Consider the following 14,184-nt stretch of genomic DNA (forward strand, 5'->3'; position numbering starts at 1 on the left):
CATCATCTTAATGGCTGACCTCACAGCAGATTCCTATTTACCATCTAGTTCCCTTCTTTCTTTTAATATGAATAATACTCCCTTTCTTTTCAAAATATACAGATCAAAACAAAAACAAAAACAAAAAATGGTTGAATGTAATGAGTTCTACTCTCCCTCATAGTGGAATTCTCCAACTGAAGTCTGACCTACCAATTAACTCCAAAATTAAAATGCGAATTAAGTAAAAGCTAAGAGGATTATTGTTCATTCATATATTATAATGTATTAGCTTTAAGACTTTTTCTTAACTAAGATAACTTGGAAGTGTATGGGAGCTTTGATAAACGTGATGAGTTAAGTCTTCAAGATCTAAGACTGAAGAACAGAACACTTCCAAAGAGGAAAGGCTTCAGTATGGTAAAGCATAAAAGTGTCATATAAGAGGACAAACAAAAGAAAGATGAAAATAATTTGGAAGGGACTAAAAATGAGAGTAGGAGGAAAAAAGCAGAAAGGTACTCATCACCATTCTATTTCTAACTTGGACATTTTCATTTGGGCTGCTCCTTTATTCTTTTATTTTTTTCATTTAAGAAATAAGACATGGTCAATCATTCTCCTACTTCCTGGGACCAAAACAAGTGATGAAAGAGTCAATGCTCTCACCTGCAGTAACAACTATATAAAACGTCTAACCTGAAAACCAAACAGGTCACTATTGAGTCAGTTCCAACTCCTGGCAACCAGATGTGTATCAGAGTAGAACTGTACTCCATGAGATTTTCAATGGCTGATTCTATGGAAGCAGATCACCAGGCCTTTTTTTCAAGGCACCTCTAAGTGGGTTTTCAGATTTATAGGAATTAGTTTTGTTTTCTATCATGCCACTAATTTATATGCTACTCAGAGACTCCACATAAAGTATAAAGAGAGCATTTAAAGAGAAAATCATAAAACTATTACCACATGTATGGGGCAATTCCATACAGTATTTATTCAGATAAATATTGTGATATAGTTGAGTGTTCTCTCTTCCTTTTATTCTTTTCAACACATAAATAATTTATCTAAGTTTATTAAGTGTTTTTATTTTAAAAGCAGTTGTTGTTGTTGTTGTTCTGTGCCGTCGAGTCGGCCCCGACTCATAGCGACCCCTCCTTGGGTTTCCGAGGCAGTATCACTACGGAAGTAGGATTGCCCAACCTTCACCTATTCTAATTCCTTCTTAAAATTACACTTACAGTTGGAGCAGGAGCCATAATGCTCATTGGCACAGGAATCATTGGAGTCCCTAAGGCAGGAGGAAAAAAAAAAAAAAGATCACTGAATCTTAAGACTACTATTATACATGACCATATGAGCATATTCTGTAACAGCTATAAACAATACAAATAAATAAGTACCTTTACTCATGGTTAATATAAGTAGAAATGTAAACTAAAGAAAATGAGATACTAATCAATACCTCATTTTCAAAAGCAATGTGTTAGCAGTTGGAGCTTTATGAATTGACATGCAAGAAAAAGCTATTCTAAAAGCAAACAAGCCACCACACATGCAATTTTAGTCTTCAGGAGTACAAAATTCTGAGCAGTTTATCAGCTCATGTTTATATGGATCAGCAATCTCAAAACTAGTGCCTTAAAAAAAAAAAAAAAAAGTACCTTTCACAAACAGAGATTCACTTATAGGTGACCAACGGTATTAATGAATTTTTTGAAAGTAAAAACAAGTATCTAATGACTTAATCTGGAAACCTAAGCAGAATCTTTCTATTCCTGGTTCTTTAATAGAAAACTAAAATCATGCTAAAAATGAGTTCAGTAATTTCAACCACTGTTAAGAGAAAACCAATCTCTAAGACAAGTATCTGCTGCTCTGAATAACTCATTCTGAGCATTTAAGAGCTGTCAGTAGGCTATCTACTATTGACAACTCAGTGTTATCTGCAGTTATATTTTTGTTTTCAACTACAGGGTTTACTAATCAATGGTTGCTATATTGAGAGCCCTGTGTTCTTATTCACAGAACTAATGAAAAAAAATCTTACCATTTGAGAACTAAGAAAAAGGCCAATGAGGGCAAAATTAGAGATTTGTCTACTTTTCTAATGTGCACTTTTAAATGTTTCCAATATATCTCCAAGTTGTGAAATCATTCTCAGTTCAAATTTAGCATCGAGTTAAGATATTACCTAATAAATTCTTATATTTAACATTATCCTTTTGACAAATACAATTTATTTAAAATAATTCCACATTTTTCAAAATAGGATTTTTATAAGGTAAAAAAAAAAAAATCAGGATTCCTATCAGTAAGTCTACACAAAACTGTACAAAACAGAAAAACACTTCAGGATAAAACTTAGGGTCATTTCTTGGTTCTGTCATTTTTAGTTATGCAACCCTGGGGAAGCTCTTCAACATCTCAGCTACTTAAGCTGTGTAATTCTAGTGAGGTAATTATTTCCTCAGAGAGTGTGAGATAATTTACGTGACTACTTAGTACAGTGGATGCTCAAAATTCTAATCAACTTGTATCTAAATTTTCCACCTCAACTTTGCAAAAGACAAAATATTTCTCTACTTACCTATTGTAATCTATATGGCACCTCTCCATTAGGAAACTTTCTATTGAAGTAAATGTTTCAAAAAAGGCCTATTGAAATATTTTCTTCCTTTTTACAACTACCAAAAGTTTAATACTATCATTTCCTATTCCAAAATAAAATAATGTCATACAACTTAGTACACACACTACTCATTGCACAGATCTACACATACTAAAATGAAAAGAAGTAAAATGGACAAAGTATGCTTTTTTAAAAAGAAGTGGGGAAAGAGGAACTATAAACAACCATGATGGGATGTGCATAGCACATCTCTGGAGAGTTACATACTAGGAAGCCTTAAGAAAGGCTGTCTCTGGGGAAGGGAATTGAGGAACTATAGTAGGAAAGCTATATGCATTCATTCCTTTTTAAGCAAAAATCATGGCTATTTTCAAATTTAATACATAATGCAATTGCCACGTTTGTAGCTCATTAATGCAATTAAATGCATTAACAGGCAAGAAGAGAAATGAAGATAAGTACTGCAGTTTTGTTGTTGTTTTCCTGCTTTCGTAAAGATTCAGAGCTTAGAAACCCTATGGGGCAGTTCTACCCTATCCTAATGGGTAGCTAGGAGTCAGAATCCACTCAGTGGCAACAGGTTTTAGGAGAAGTTGAAAAATGCACAATATTTTTAAAAAATACATATAAATTATTCTCAGTCTCATCATCCAGGAAACCTATTTACAGTCTGGCATATGGGCTCTAGAGACCTCTCCAAACCCACTGCTACAGAGTTGATTCCTACTTATAAGTACTGCAGTTTTGAATTTCACTAGCTTCAAGTATTATTTCATTTATTACCTTGTATTTAACCTACTGGTACTGCACACAGAATGCAGATAGCTACTAATCTGCAACTAAAGTGCAATTTATCACACAATATGTTTCCCTAAAGAGAAATAGTAACTTACACTGTTACTAAGGCAATCAGAAGGAGCTCTGGTAGTGTAGTGCCTAAGGCACTTGACTGCTAACTAGAAGCCTGTCAGTTCAAACCCACCAGCCACTCCTTGGAAGGAAAAGTTGGACAATCTACTTCCGTAGTGATACCACCTCGAAAACCCAAGGAGGGGTGGCTATGAGTCGAGTATGACTCCACAGCACACCACAGCAACAACAATGCAATCAGAATTATAACATCATTCCACTCCATGAACGAACGCCCATAATTAGTATGGCATCAGCCAAACAGGCAGCAAGAAATACTGAAAATATTGTTTTAGGGGTCTAACGACCCATTCTTAAAACAGACATAAAGAGTGAGCAGCTTAACAGCAATATGCCCCACTTACTTTCTAGCTCCATTTATAATTTGGTATAGTGTTCAATGAAGAGCCCTGGTGGTACAGTGGTTAAAAGCACTCAGCTGCTAACTAAAAGGTCAGTGGTTTGAACCCACCAGCTGTCTGTGGGAGAAAGATGTGGCAGTCTGATTCCATAAAGATCTACAGCCTTAGAAACCCAATGAGGTAGTTCTATTTTGTCCTACAGAGTCACTATGAATCAGAAGCAACATGACAGCAGTGGGTTTGGGCTAGAGTGTTCTTTAGAAAATAGTACTTCTTATTTAAAAATTCAAAGGAATTTAAAATTTTTCTATGAAAACAATCTTCAATTGTTATGTGCCATAGAGTTGGCTCCGACTCACAGCAACCCTATGTACAACAGAATGAAATCTTCAATTAAGACACTGATTTGCCATCTTACCTTTTCTGATCTGATTCTGAACAACTGATTAAATTTCACTTACACTCACTTAAATTTCTTCACAAAGAAACAGAAATTATCAGCTAACTGAACAGCTGACAGTTCAAACCTATCCAGTGGATATGTGAGAGAACCACCAAGTGATCTGCTTCAATAAACATTATAGCCCAGAAAATCTTATGGGACAGTTATAAATTGTCAAACGGGGTTGCTATGAGTCAAAACTGACTCAAGGCCAACTCTGTAACTCTGTTAATACCAGGGCTTTGTTTAAAAGTATCGTGTTAATAAGGTCTATCAAAAACTAGATCTGTATAATGTAACTACATGAACAAAATGAGGATATAAGACAAAAAAAAATTGATACCTAAGTAACAATGACTCAGGACACTGTTCTTCTAAGTCTGAAATTAACTTTAGTTTTCTGATAGCATTATTTTCGTTGATCTACATTTCCAAAACCTTCCTTTATACTTTATTATAGAGAAGCTAAATTATTGTCCGAAATTCAGTAATCTTTACATGGGATAATAAACTGGAGTATTTAAACTTTTCCACTTCTAGAAGCACAGCTTAAAGCAGCCTGCTACAAGCAGAAATGTCTTAATTCCAACCCACAGTGACACCCACTGAATTTCCAAGGCTATAAATCTTTATAGAAGAGGATTGCCTCATCTGGAGCAGCTGGTGGGTTTGAATGGCTGACCTTCTGGTTAACAGCAAAATGCCTTACCCACTACACCATCAAAGCTCCTTCTATAAGAGTAAAGTATCTCAAATTCAAGATTAAGAATTAATCAGTCCAATTTAAAAAAAAAAAGCAGCTCTGATGTTTGTATAAATTCTGTGTTGTACAAATTATGAATTAACAACCCATCCTATGAGCCAACTGCAATGTATTTTTTTTAATTTTCAACATCAAACTCTTGTGTAAAAAACTTCCCTTTCAAATAGAAAACCCATCCATGAATGTGTGAGCTAATTCCCTCCATGAATAAACTGCCTCCTTTGTCATGAGACCAGAAGAACTGGATGGTGCCCAACTACAATTACTGCCCATTTTCATCAGACATTATAGAAGAATCCAGACCAAAGGAGGCAAATACAGAACAGAATTTCAAATTCCCATGGATTTCAGACTTTTTGGAACCATGGGGCCTGGATGAATCCAACATTACTGCCCTAAAATAATCTTTAGGACTTAAACCAAAATTATCCCTGGAGTCTTCTTAAAACCAAATTATAGTTTAGCCTAACTAATAAACTATGTCTGCCTTGAGCATTATACTCCGTTAAGAGCTACTTATATAGAATCAAAGTGACAATAGCAACTTGAAAGATTAGCTAGAACTGATAAGGGGCAGTGAATTTATGTTAATGGAAGAGGAACAATTCAGGAAAGAAGGTTGAGAATACTAGCAAAATTTGAAATCAATGTCACTGAACTGGTGTATGTTTTGCTAGATATACTCTCAACAACAAAACAAGTCCAAGATATAAACCTTCCTTCAAATACAAATATTTTTAGATTATAATCTGCAAAATCATTTATTGATTTCAGTCTGAATTATACAGATTCCATGTCAAAATAAAATATTCCTAATAAGCAAATTAAGAGAGGAGCTCTTAGATAGTATCTTCTGTGAGACTGGGAAGAAGAAGTGATTTGTATGAAAAATTTTAAAATCTATTAAAATAAAAAAATACCTGAACTATCACCCATAAGCCAGGAGAAAACTCTCTCTTTCACTTAGGCCAAGCAATGTTAACTATATGCTTCAGAATATATATTCTTAAACGTGGGTTCTTTTATCTGTGCTTAAGAACGTCTAAAATTCACCTGGCAACTTGTTTAAAAAAAAAAAAAAAATTCCTGGGCCCCAATTTCTGAGAATCTGATTCAGTGGGTTAAATTTTTTTCTAATTCCACAAAATTTCAGAAAGAGGAAATCTTTATATAGATTTGGAAAACTCTCCAAGATACATTATCAAGTTAAAAAAAAAAAAAAGAGGAAGAATAGTGTATCTAAGGCACTTGACTGCTAACCAGAAGGCTGGGGGTTCAAACCCACCAGCCACTCCTCAGAAGGAAGGTTGGGCAATCAACTTCTGTAGTGATATTGCCTCAGAAAACCCAAGGAGGGGTCACTATGAGTCAGGTCCAACTTGACGGCACATAACAAGAACAGTGTATCTAGGATGCTATTATATGTCTGTGTAAAGGGTTCTGGAGGCGCAGTGGTTAAGGCATTCGGCTGCTAACCAAAAGGTAAGCAGTTTAAACCTACCACTTGCTCTGTTGGAGTAAAATGAAGAAGTCTACTTCTGTAAAGATTTACAGCCTTGGAAACCCTATGGGGCAGTTCTACTCTGTCCTATAGGGATGCTATGAGTCAGAATTGACTCAATGGCAGTGCATTTTTGTTTTATATATCTGCGTAAGTATATATTTATATTGATTTCTAATGTGCATAAAAATTGTCTGGAAGGATAAAACTTCCCAGATGAGTTTGATACTCAGCCAAATTTGCAAACCACTGCCATGGGAAAATGAGACAATTGCATTACCCAGGATAATGCTAACAAACACCTTCACTACTAACATAGTTATACTTTCCTGAAGTTAAAATTGCAATGATAAAAATACAGATTTAAAATAAGAGTATCTACAAACTTACCTGGCGGTACAGGTGGAGGAAAGCCAGGAAACTGTGGGGGTGGGATCCCTGGTGGAAGTGCTGGGATTCCCATGGGAGGGCGATTCAAATGAGGGGGGAAGGACATTCTTACTGCAGAGTTCTAAAGAAAGAAATCATGACAAATCATTGTATTTGAACACTTCACTATTCAATATGCCTGGTTTGTTGACCTTCATTTTTAGAGTATCTGCAAAATTCTAAAGTTTTCTTACCCAAAGTTGTTGGCAAAGACCCTCTTTTCTCTGTCTGTCCATTGAGAATTTTTAAAACTTAGATCTTTTCTAAAATAAGTTCCCAAAATGTACACGATCTAAATTCAGGATAGACTCCTACAATCATATGGGAATACATATAAAGGAAGAAAAAATTTTTGAGGTTGTTAATATCCAAAAAAAAAATAAATGCCAAACATCAATGAATCTTTTAAAACCACACTTAGAATCCAGGAAGGTATCTAACGGTTTGTTTGTCTGTTTGTTTTAAAGTATTCTGATGCATTCATTTTTTAATACCCATCAATATTCAGATAACTAACATACAAGGTTACACAGTTATCTGTTGATTCATGGTGATGTATTATACCAGTTCACACAGTAACCACTCAAATATAAGGAGAATACACAACTGAGGGCAATGAGAAAAAGCAACAATTTAAAACTTAAAAGCAAACCTTTTAACCACCCGTGAATCAAATTCAAGAATCAGATGCTAGCATGTCATTTTAAACTACAAGAACACTGTTTATTTTGTCATAGTATTACTTAAAGCAAATGTAACTTTGTATTTTTTAAAAGTATTTAAAATGTTTCCTTCCTTAAAATTTTATATTTTTATCAATGTATTTAAGAATCTAGAACTATTGAGAAAAGTAGAAAAACAGTGTTAGAATGTTCTAGTAAGGTACATTGTACCAATAAAAGGAACCGCCAAAGCAGGTAGGTTGACCCCCTATAGTGATCCCACATCAATCAGTGATTTGATCCCAGGAGTTATTTGACACTAGGAAAATTCCCCCACCTATATGCTATAACTGACGGAGTCTAGAGTTGTTATAAGTTTAAAAAATATTTGTCCCTATTTATTTATTTTTTTTAAATGTGTTTTATACATTGTTTCACTCGCCCTTCAAAAAAGAGAAGGTAAAAAGTGCAAACCTTCCATTTACTAGTCCCTATAGTTTGTTTTAAGGAGCCATGCTGACCCAGTGGGTAAATGCTTGGCTGCTAACCAAAAGGTGAGCAGTTTGAAGCCACCAGCCCCTCTGCAGGAGAAAGATGGGCAGTCTGCTTTCTGATAAGATTACAGCTTTGGAAACTCCCTGGGGCAATTCTACTGTGTCCTATAGGATCACTACTGAATCTGAATCAGATCCACAGTAATGGGTGGGTACAGTTATATAATTACTTGTTTTTCTCAAAACAGTGTAATCATACTGTATTGTTACATGCAATTCTCTCCCTCATTAATAACACTTCATGTCATTTCATAAAACTCTATTCCACTCTTAGTAACACTACAAACTACAGAATAAACATACAATAATCATTTAACCAACACTGATGGTTAACCTCCATTTTTTAGCTCTTACAAATAATGCTGAACATTCTTGGGCACATTGGGCATATAAATATAACCCCACGGACCTCTGCAAGTACTTCATAATACATATTACTTCCATTATCATTTTCCATAACATTTATACAAAGTTACATTCCCATCACCAATCTATGAGTATGTCCTTCTCCTCATATCTCACCACTATCAAAACTGGCAAAAAACTGTGTTTAAATTATAACAATTTAATAGGTAAAAATTTTCTTACTTTAATTTGCATTTCCCTAATCACTAATGAGTTTGAAAATCTTTTTACCTGTTTATTATTTTTTAGAAAAGCATTTCCTTCATGCTCACAACTGTTCTTCCTCAGAATGTTTCTCTGATTAATTCAGTACTGTAAAAATCTAAATTTTAATTCCACTACATAAGTAAAATATTTAGAAAACTTTACAGGTAAAAGAAATTCCTAATATGATTTCATACACTTAGCAAATAAAGTACCAAGAATAAATTTTTTGAAATACAGTTAAGACTGTAAATGTGTTTCTATAATCTTTTTGCTAACATTCTTTTGCCCAAAATATGAAAACAAATATTGTACATAGAAAGGGGGAGAAGAGATTGTATCTGCCTTTTAAAATAGAAAGGGTGACTGTCCTACTTACAGAAGCTCTTGTATTATTATAATAATACGCTATCTCAGCATTTTCTTAGAAAGGTAGTTGGTTTTAATACCTGTCGAATAAATAATGAATGAATCAATAAACAAATAAATTGTGAGTACTTCGTTAAACAAATGTATTAAGAAGTTATGACATGCCAGGCACTACGCTAGCAAACAGCCAATACCTAGCTTCACAGTAATTACAAAGAGTCATGAATTCAGCTTTAAAATCACTTTTTTTCCCTTCAGTATTAGACAAAAATATTTTTAAAAAAAAACCCTCTATGGTCTTAGTTAAACTACAAGTTTTTAACATGTAGTTGGCCCTGGGTTATGTCCATCCAACAATCCATTGTGAGAACCAACCCTCCTAAATAAACCCCATTATGTCAAACACTCAAGCTAACATTGAACATTCAATATAACAATGGTTTGTAAGAACAGCTGCTAACTTGCGAAGAGCATCAAAATATTATTATTACTATATCATGTTAAAGACGTTTCAGTGTATCCGTGTTTCTTTAATGTTTTTTTGTACATGGAAAGGTATACTATATAACATACACCAAGGCAAAGTTTTGACTGACATATGGTTATGTACAAATTTGACATAAAGACAGATTTAGGAACGGAGCTCATTTGTAATCCGGGGACAGCCTACATATAATCCATTCAATAAAAGCTAACCAGATTATATACATTTACTTAGTTTGTGGCAACATACCTATTCCATTTGCTTCTAATTGTTTTATGAAACATTTCTTTTATTTGGCTCTGCTCAAAACTTGCTTTCTCATAGATTGGACTTCAAAGATGAAAGTAAAAATACCATTTAATAGGCTAATTTGTATTAATATTCAAATAATGACCCCTCATATGGAAATTCTGAAAAATACAATACTGGTGACCTTTAAGAAATAAATGTTCACTTTATATATCCTAAAATAAACAGTTATCTTTATTTGAACATAAAGTTTTGTATGCTTTGGCACATGGGAAAATGATTGTGAATACTTTCATAGCCATGAGCAAAACTAATCCATTATGTTACCTCGATGATAAATTATAACACTTAGAATAAATTACATAGATATTAAAGTTGCTAAGTGCTTTGTAGAAAAATAAAGCAGGGAAGAGAGCTAGGGAGTGGTTTTTATTTTAAATACAGTGGTTACTGAATTGGTGTTGCTTTCCTGTGTAAAGTCTCAACAATTAAAAAAAAATAGAATGAAGCGAGCTGAACATTTTGTGTGGAAACAAATATAATAAAGTAAGCCACGCTTCATAAGATAGAAAAAATGAAAACTGTATGAGACCAACACATAGTCTGAATATTAAGAATAAAAAGGTCTTTATTGCATTCATTCTTCCAAGTCTGAATAATTTCTGGGGAAAGATGGGACTCATTTAATTATAAGCCAGAAAAGATTTCGCAACACAGTAATGAAAGGAGAAAATTAATTTACTTAACATGTTATTCCATATTATACAAGAAATACTTTAGACAATTAGATGGGAAAATGCCAATGAAAAATGATATTTTCTATATAACGTCTGTGAGTTTGAGAATGATCCTGTTCAAATGTAGTGAGTTACACTCAAGAATATTTTTAAAATGTGTAAGGTATAGTGTGTAATAATAAATGGACAAGTATTAAGTCACCATGTAACTCACATACGTATATAGTAATAAACAAATATGGCCATCAGACCTCACTCAGGTTAATTTGAACAAAAAGTTGAAAGAGACTGAGGCAGGAAGCTATATTCATATCTGAGGGAGACTTCCAAGGAGAAGAAACAGCAAATACAAAGCACTTGAGGCAGGCATGAAATGTTTGAAGAAGGACCAGAAAGGCCATGAAGGAGGAACAGCAAGGCCAGTAATATGGCTGCAGCAGAGTAAGTGAGGAAAACTAGGAAACAAATGCTGAGTATTAATTGGAGAGGTGGTTCTGAGAGAATAGGGCTTTGTAGGCCACAGTAGGGGTTTTGATTTTTACTCTGAGTAAGATTGAAAACATTTGAAAGATTTTGACTTCCCTTACATTTTAAGGTTCACTGGCCACTGTGTTAAAATAAAACTGTAGAGAACAAGAGACTAAGAGGCTACTACAACAATCCAGAGAAAAGATGGTGGCCTACTGCTGAAAGTGGTAACAAATGGTTGCATTCTGGATACATTCTGAAGACACAAAATAGAGATTTGCAAAGGAATTCTATGTGGGGTTTACAAAGGCAGAGATATTTTGTTAGTGCTGAAAACAATTTAAATTACATTTTTTTAATAGCTAACAAATTTACTGAGCACTTATAATGAGCCAGCAACATTCTAAGTGCTTATTTATTTAAAATTTTATTGTGATTTGGGTGAAAATTTACAGAGCAAATTCATCTTCTATACAGCAGTTCACATACACTTTGTCTCATGACATTGACTGTAAGCTCTCACAATGCAACAGCTCTCCTCCCACTTCTTCCCCATAGCCACCTCTTCCCTGTGTCCTTCCCTCCCATGTACTCCTGCCCCCTAGCTGTCTCCCTGTGCATACACAGCCCTTCTATTCTCCCATGACTGATCTCTCCAAGGAGTATATCTACCTAATGTAAATGTTCAGATCATACTTAAATAGCATTTTTAAAGAACATATGAATAGTGCTTCTCTTTTATAAAGTTCAAAGCATTTTTACCTGCCAAGTATGAAACTCTAGGGCCAAAAACAACAAAAACAAGCACCTATGATGGAAGCAATCCATATCGTAAGTATGTGATCACAAAGTTACATGCATTTGTTAAAACTCAACAAACTTAAAATGGGTGCATTTTATTGTATACAAATTCTATTGCAATAAATTTGGTCAAAAAAGTTAAACATAAATAAGATTTATCTCTACTACTTAATATATGGATATATTTTGCTTTTCTCTTTTTAACTTTATCTTTACTCTTTCAAACCATTTTTTTCCCGCAACCTGAAAATGCCATAGGCATGCAAAATACAATGAGTCTGTTCATAAACATTTTTCTTTCTTATCCAGATAGGAAGAAAGTATCTCATCAGGGATGAATTTACACACTAGACTCATCAGGACACTACATAACAAAAAGTTCTGAAATGGGAAGAGGCAAACAGGCCAATCATTTCACATCTAAAAACATTCATATACAACTCATTCAGTAAGTATCTAGCTCTAATTAAGTGCCAGTTTCTTTTCCAGGTATTATTTATCTTAGCTCTGAAAGGGTAAACTGTAAGTTACTACAGAAAAGTACAGTCAGTCTAGCGGCTACATAGTGAATATAAACAATTACTAGTATAACACATGCTATTGCCTGTTCTGTTCATACCCTGCTAGGTATACTGGACATTGACAAACTGCCCCAGCCTTACCAAAGCAATTCCTTTAAATTAATTTCTGAAACTGAATTTCCACACAAATTGAGTCTGCAGACTCATTGGAAAAGATATTCCAGTCCAAGGAAGAAGCAAGAAAATGCTTAATTAGCAAAAAAAAAAAAAAGCTTTTTATGGCAAAGCTTTTAAGAGGTATGAAAATACTCCAGTGTTTTGAATCAACTGAAAGGCAAATGATCTTTTTCTGGGAGACTTCCACTTTACTATCTCACCATTTTCAATTATTAAAAAGCAATACCACCTCCAGAAAGACTAGTGGTTGCCTGAAACTGTGGTAGAAACAGGGAGTAACTTGAAAAATGGCAAAAGGGAACCTTTTGGGATGATGGAAATGTTGTATAACTACTGTGGTGACAGCTGTACAACTCTACACATAATAAAAGCTGACTGAACCGTACAAGAAGTATCATGGTACGTCAATTTATACCTTACTTAAAACTGGTAAAATCCAATCAATACCTAAAGATTAATGATCATTTCCTGATTTTGATAAATATACTGCTGCTAAGCAAGATAATGCCCTTGGTTTTAGGAAATACATACTTAAGTATGGCAGAGGTTTAGAGGAGTATCAGGCCTACAACTTACTAACAAAACATTTCAGAAGAAAAACAGCCGAGAGGAGGATAAAAAAAAATCAGCAAAATGTTAACATTCAGGGACTCTAATAGAAAGGTATTTGAGAAGTCTTTCTATTATTCTTTCATTTTTTCATAAGGTTGAAACTATGTCGAAATAAAAAGTTGAAAAAAGCAATACCATTCTGTTAAGGGTGATAGAAAAGTTTGAGAACGGTTAATGGTGATGGTTGGACAACACGACATGATGAACATAATTAGTGTCACTGAACTGAAGGTGTGAAGACTACAGTAATGGCAAATGTTTTGTTTTGTTACTTATGTATTTAACATATGTGGAAAAAAAAAGGTAAGTAAATAAAATAAAATAAAACCATTATACTGGGTGGTGGGATTATAATATCTTCCATTTTCTGCAAGTTTCAACATTTTTTAAAAAAGGGTAAGAAAATACACTACTCAAGAAGCTTCAGGAGGAATCAATGAAAATTCCCTTTTATGAATAGCAATGATAGTATGAGAAAAGACTAAAAAATTAAGTGTTAGAAAGTATTTTTTAAATGCACAGAACATTTTTACAAGATGTTAAAAATATCTATGATTACTTCTACTTCCAAAGTTATAAATTACTCAATGCAATGAGAAAAGTATGTATAGCTAATTCATCTGTGACCAAAAAGTAACTTATCTTGAAAATCTCAAATTAGGTCTGAAGTAGTTACTCAATTTTAAAATGGACTAACTTTATTTAAAAAAATATACACAGATCCTCAACACAGTGGAATAAAAAGGTATTAAACTACAATAAAAGAAAACTTAGTCAAACTCATTAATATATGGTACCTATCGGCAACAATAAGATAAAAATATTCTTCCTAAAAGTCTCCTTTTGGTACCCTAGCTGACCATCACACTCTACCACCACTCCCTGCCTCAACGCCAAAAAAAAAAAAAAAAAAAAAAAAAA

General features: G+C 33.8%; 1 protein-coding gene across 1 annotated transcript in view; it reads right to left on the minus strand.

Moving 5' to 3' along the window:
* The window catches only part of RBM25 (RNA binding motif protein 25), a 68,872-nt gene extending 61,785 nt beyond the window's left edge, over positions 1–7,087 (minus strand). Inside the window, exons 1-2 of the mRNA XM_007941428.1 lie at positions 6,982–7,087; positions 1,224–1,273 (exon numbers count right to left, since the gene is read on the minus strand). Coding sequence (XP_007939619.1) covers positions 1,224–1,273; positions 6,982–7,087 — 156 coding nt within the window. The remainder of the gene's footprint in view (positions 1–1,223; positions 1,274–6,981) is intronic.
* Between the last annotated feature and the right edge of the window lie 7,097 nt (positions 7,088–14,184).

The sequence above is a fragment of the Orycteropus afer genome, unplaced genomic scaffold (assembly GCF_000298275.1).
Source record: "Orycteropus afer afer isolate SDZICR_OR568_19922 unplaced genomic scaffold, OryAfe1.0 scaffold00079, whole genome shotgun sequence".
Classification (NCBI taxonomy): Eukaryota; Metazoa; Chordata; class Mammalia; order Tubulidentata; family Orycteropodidae; genus Orycteropus; species Orycteropus afer.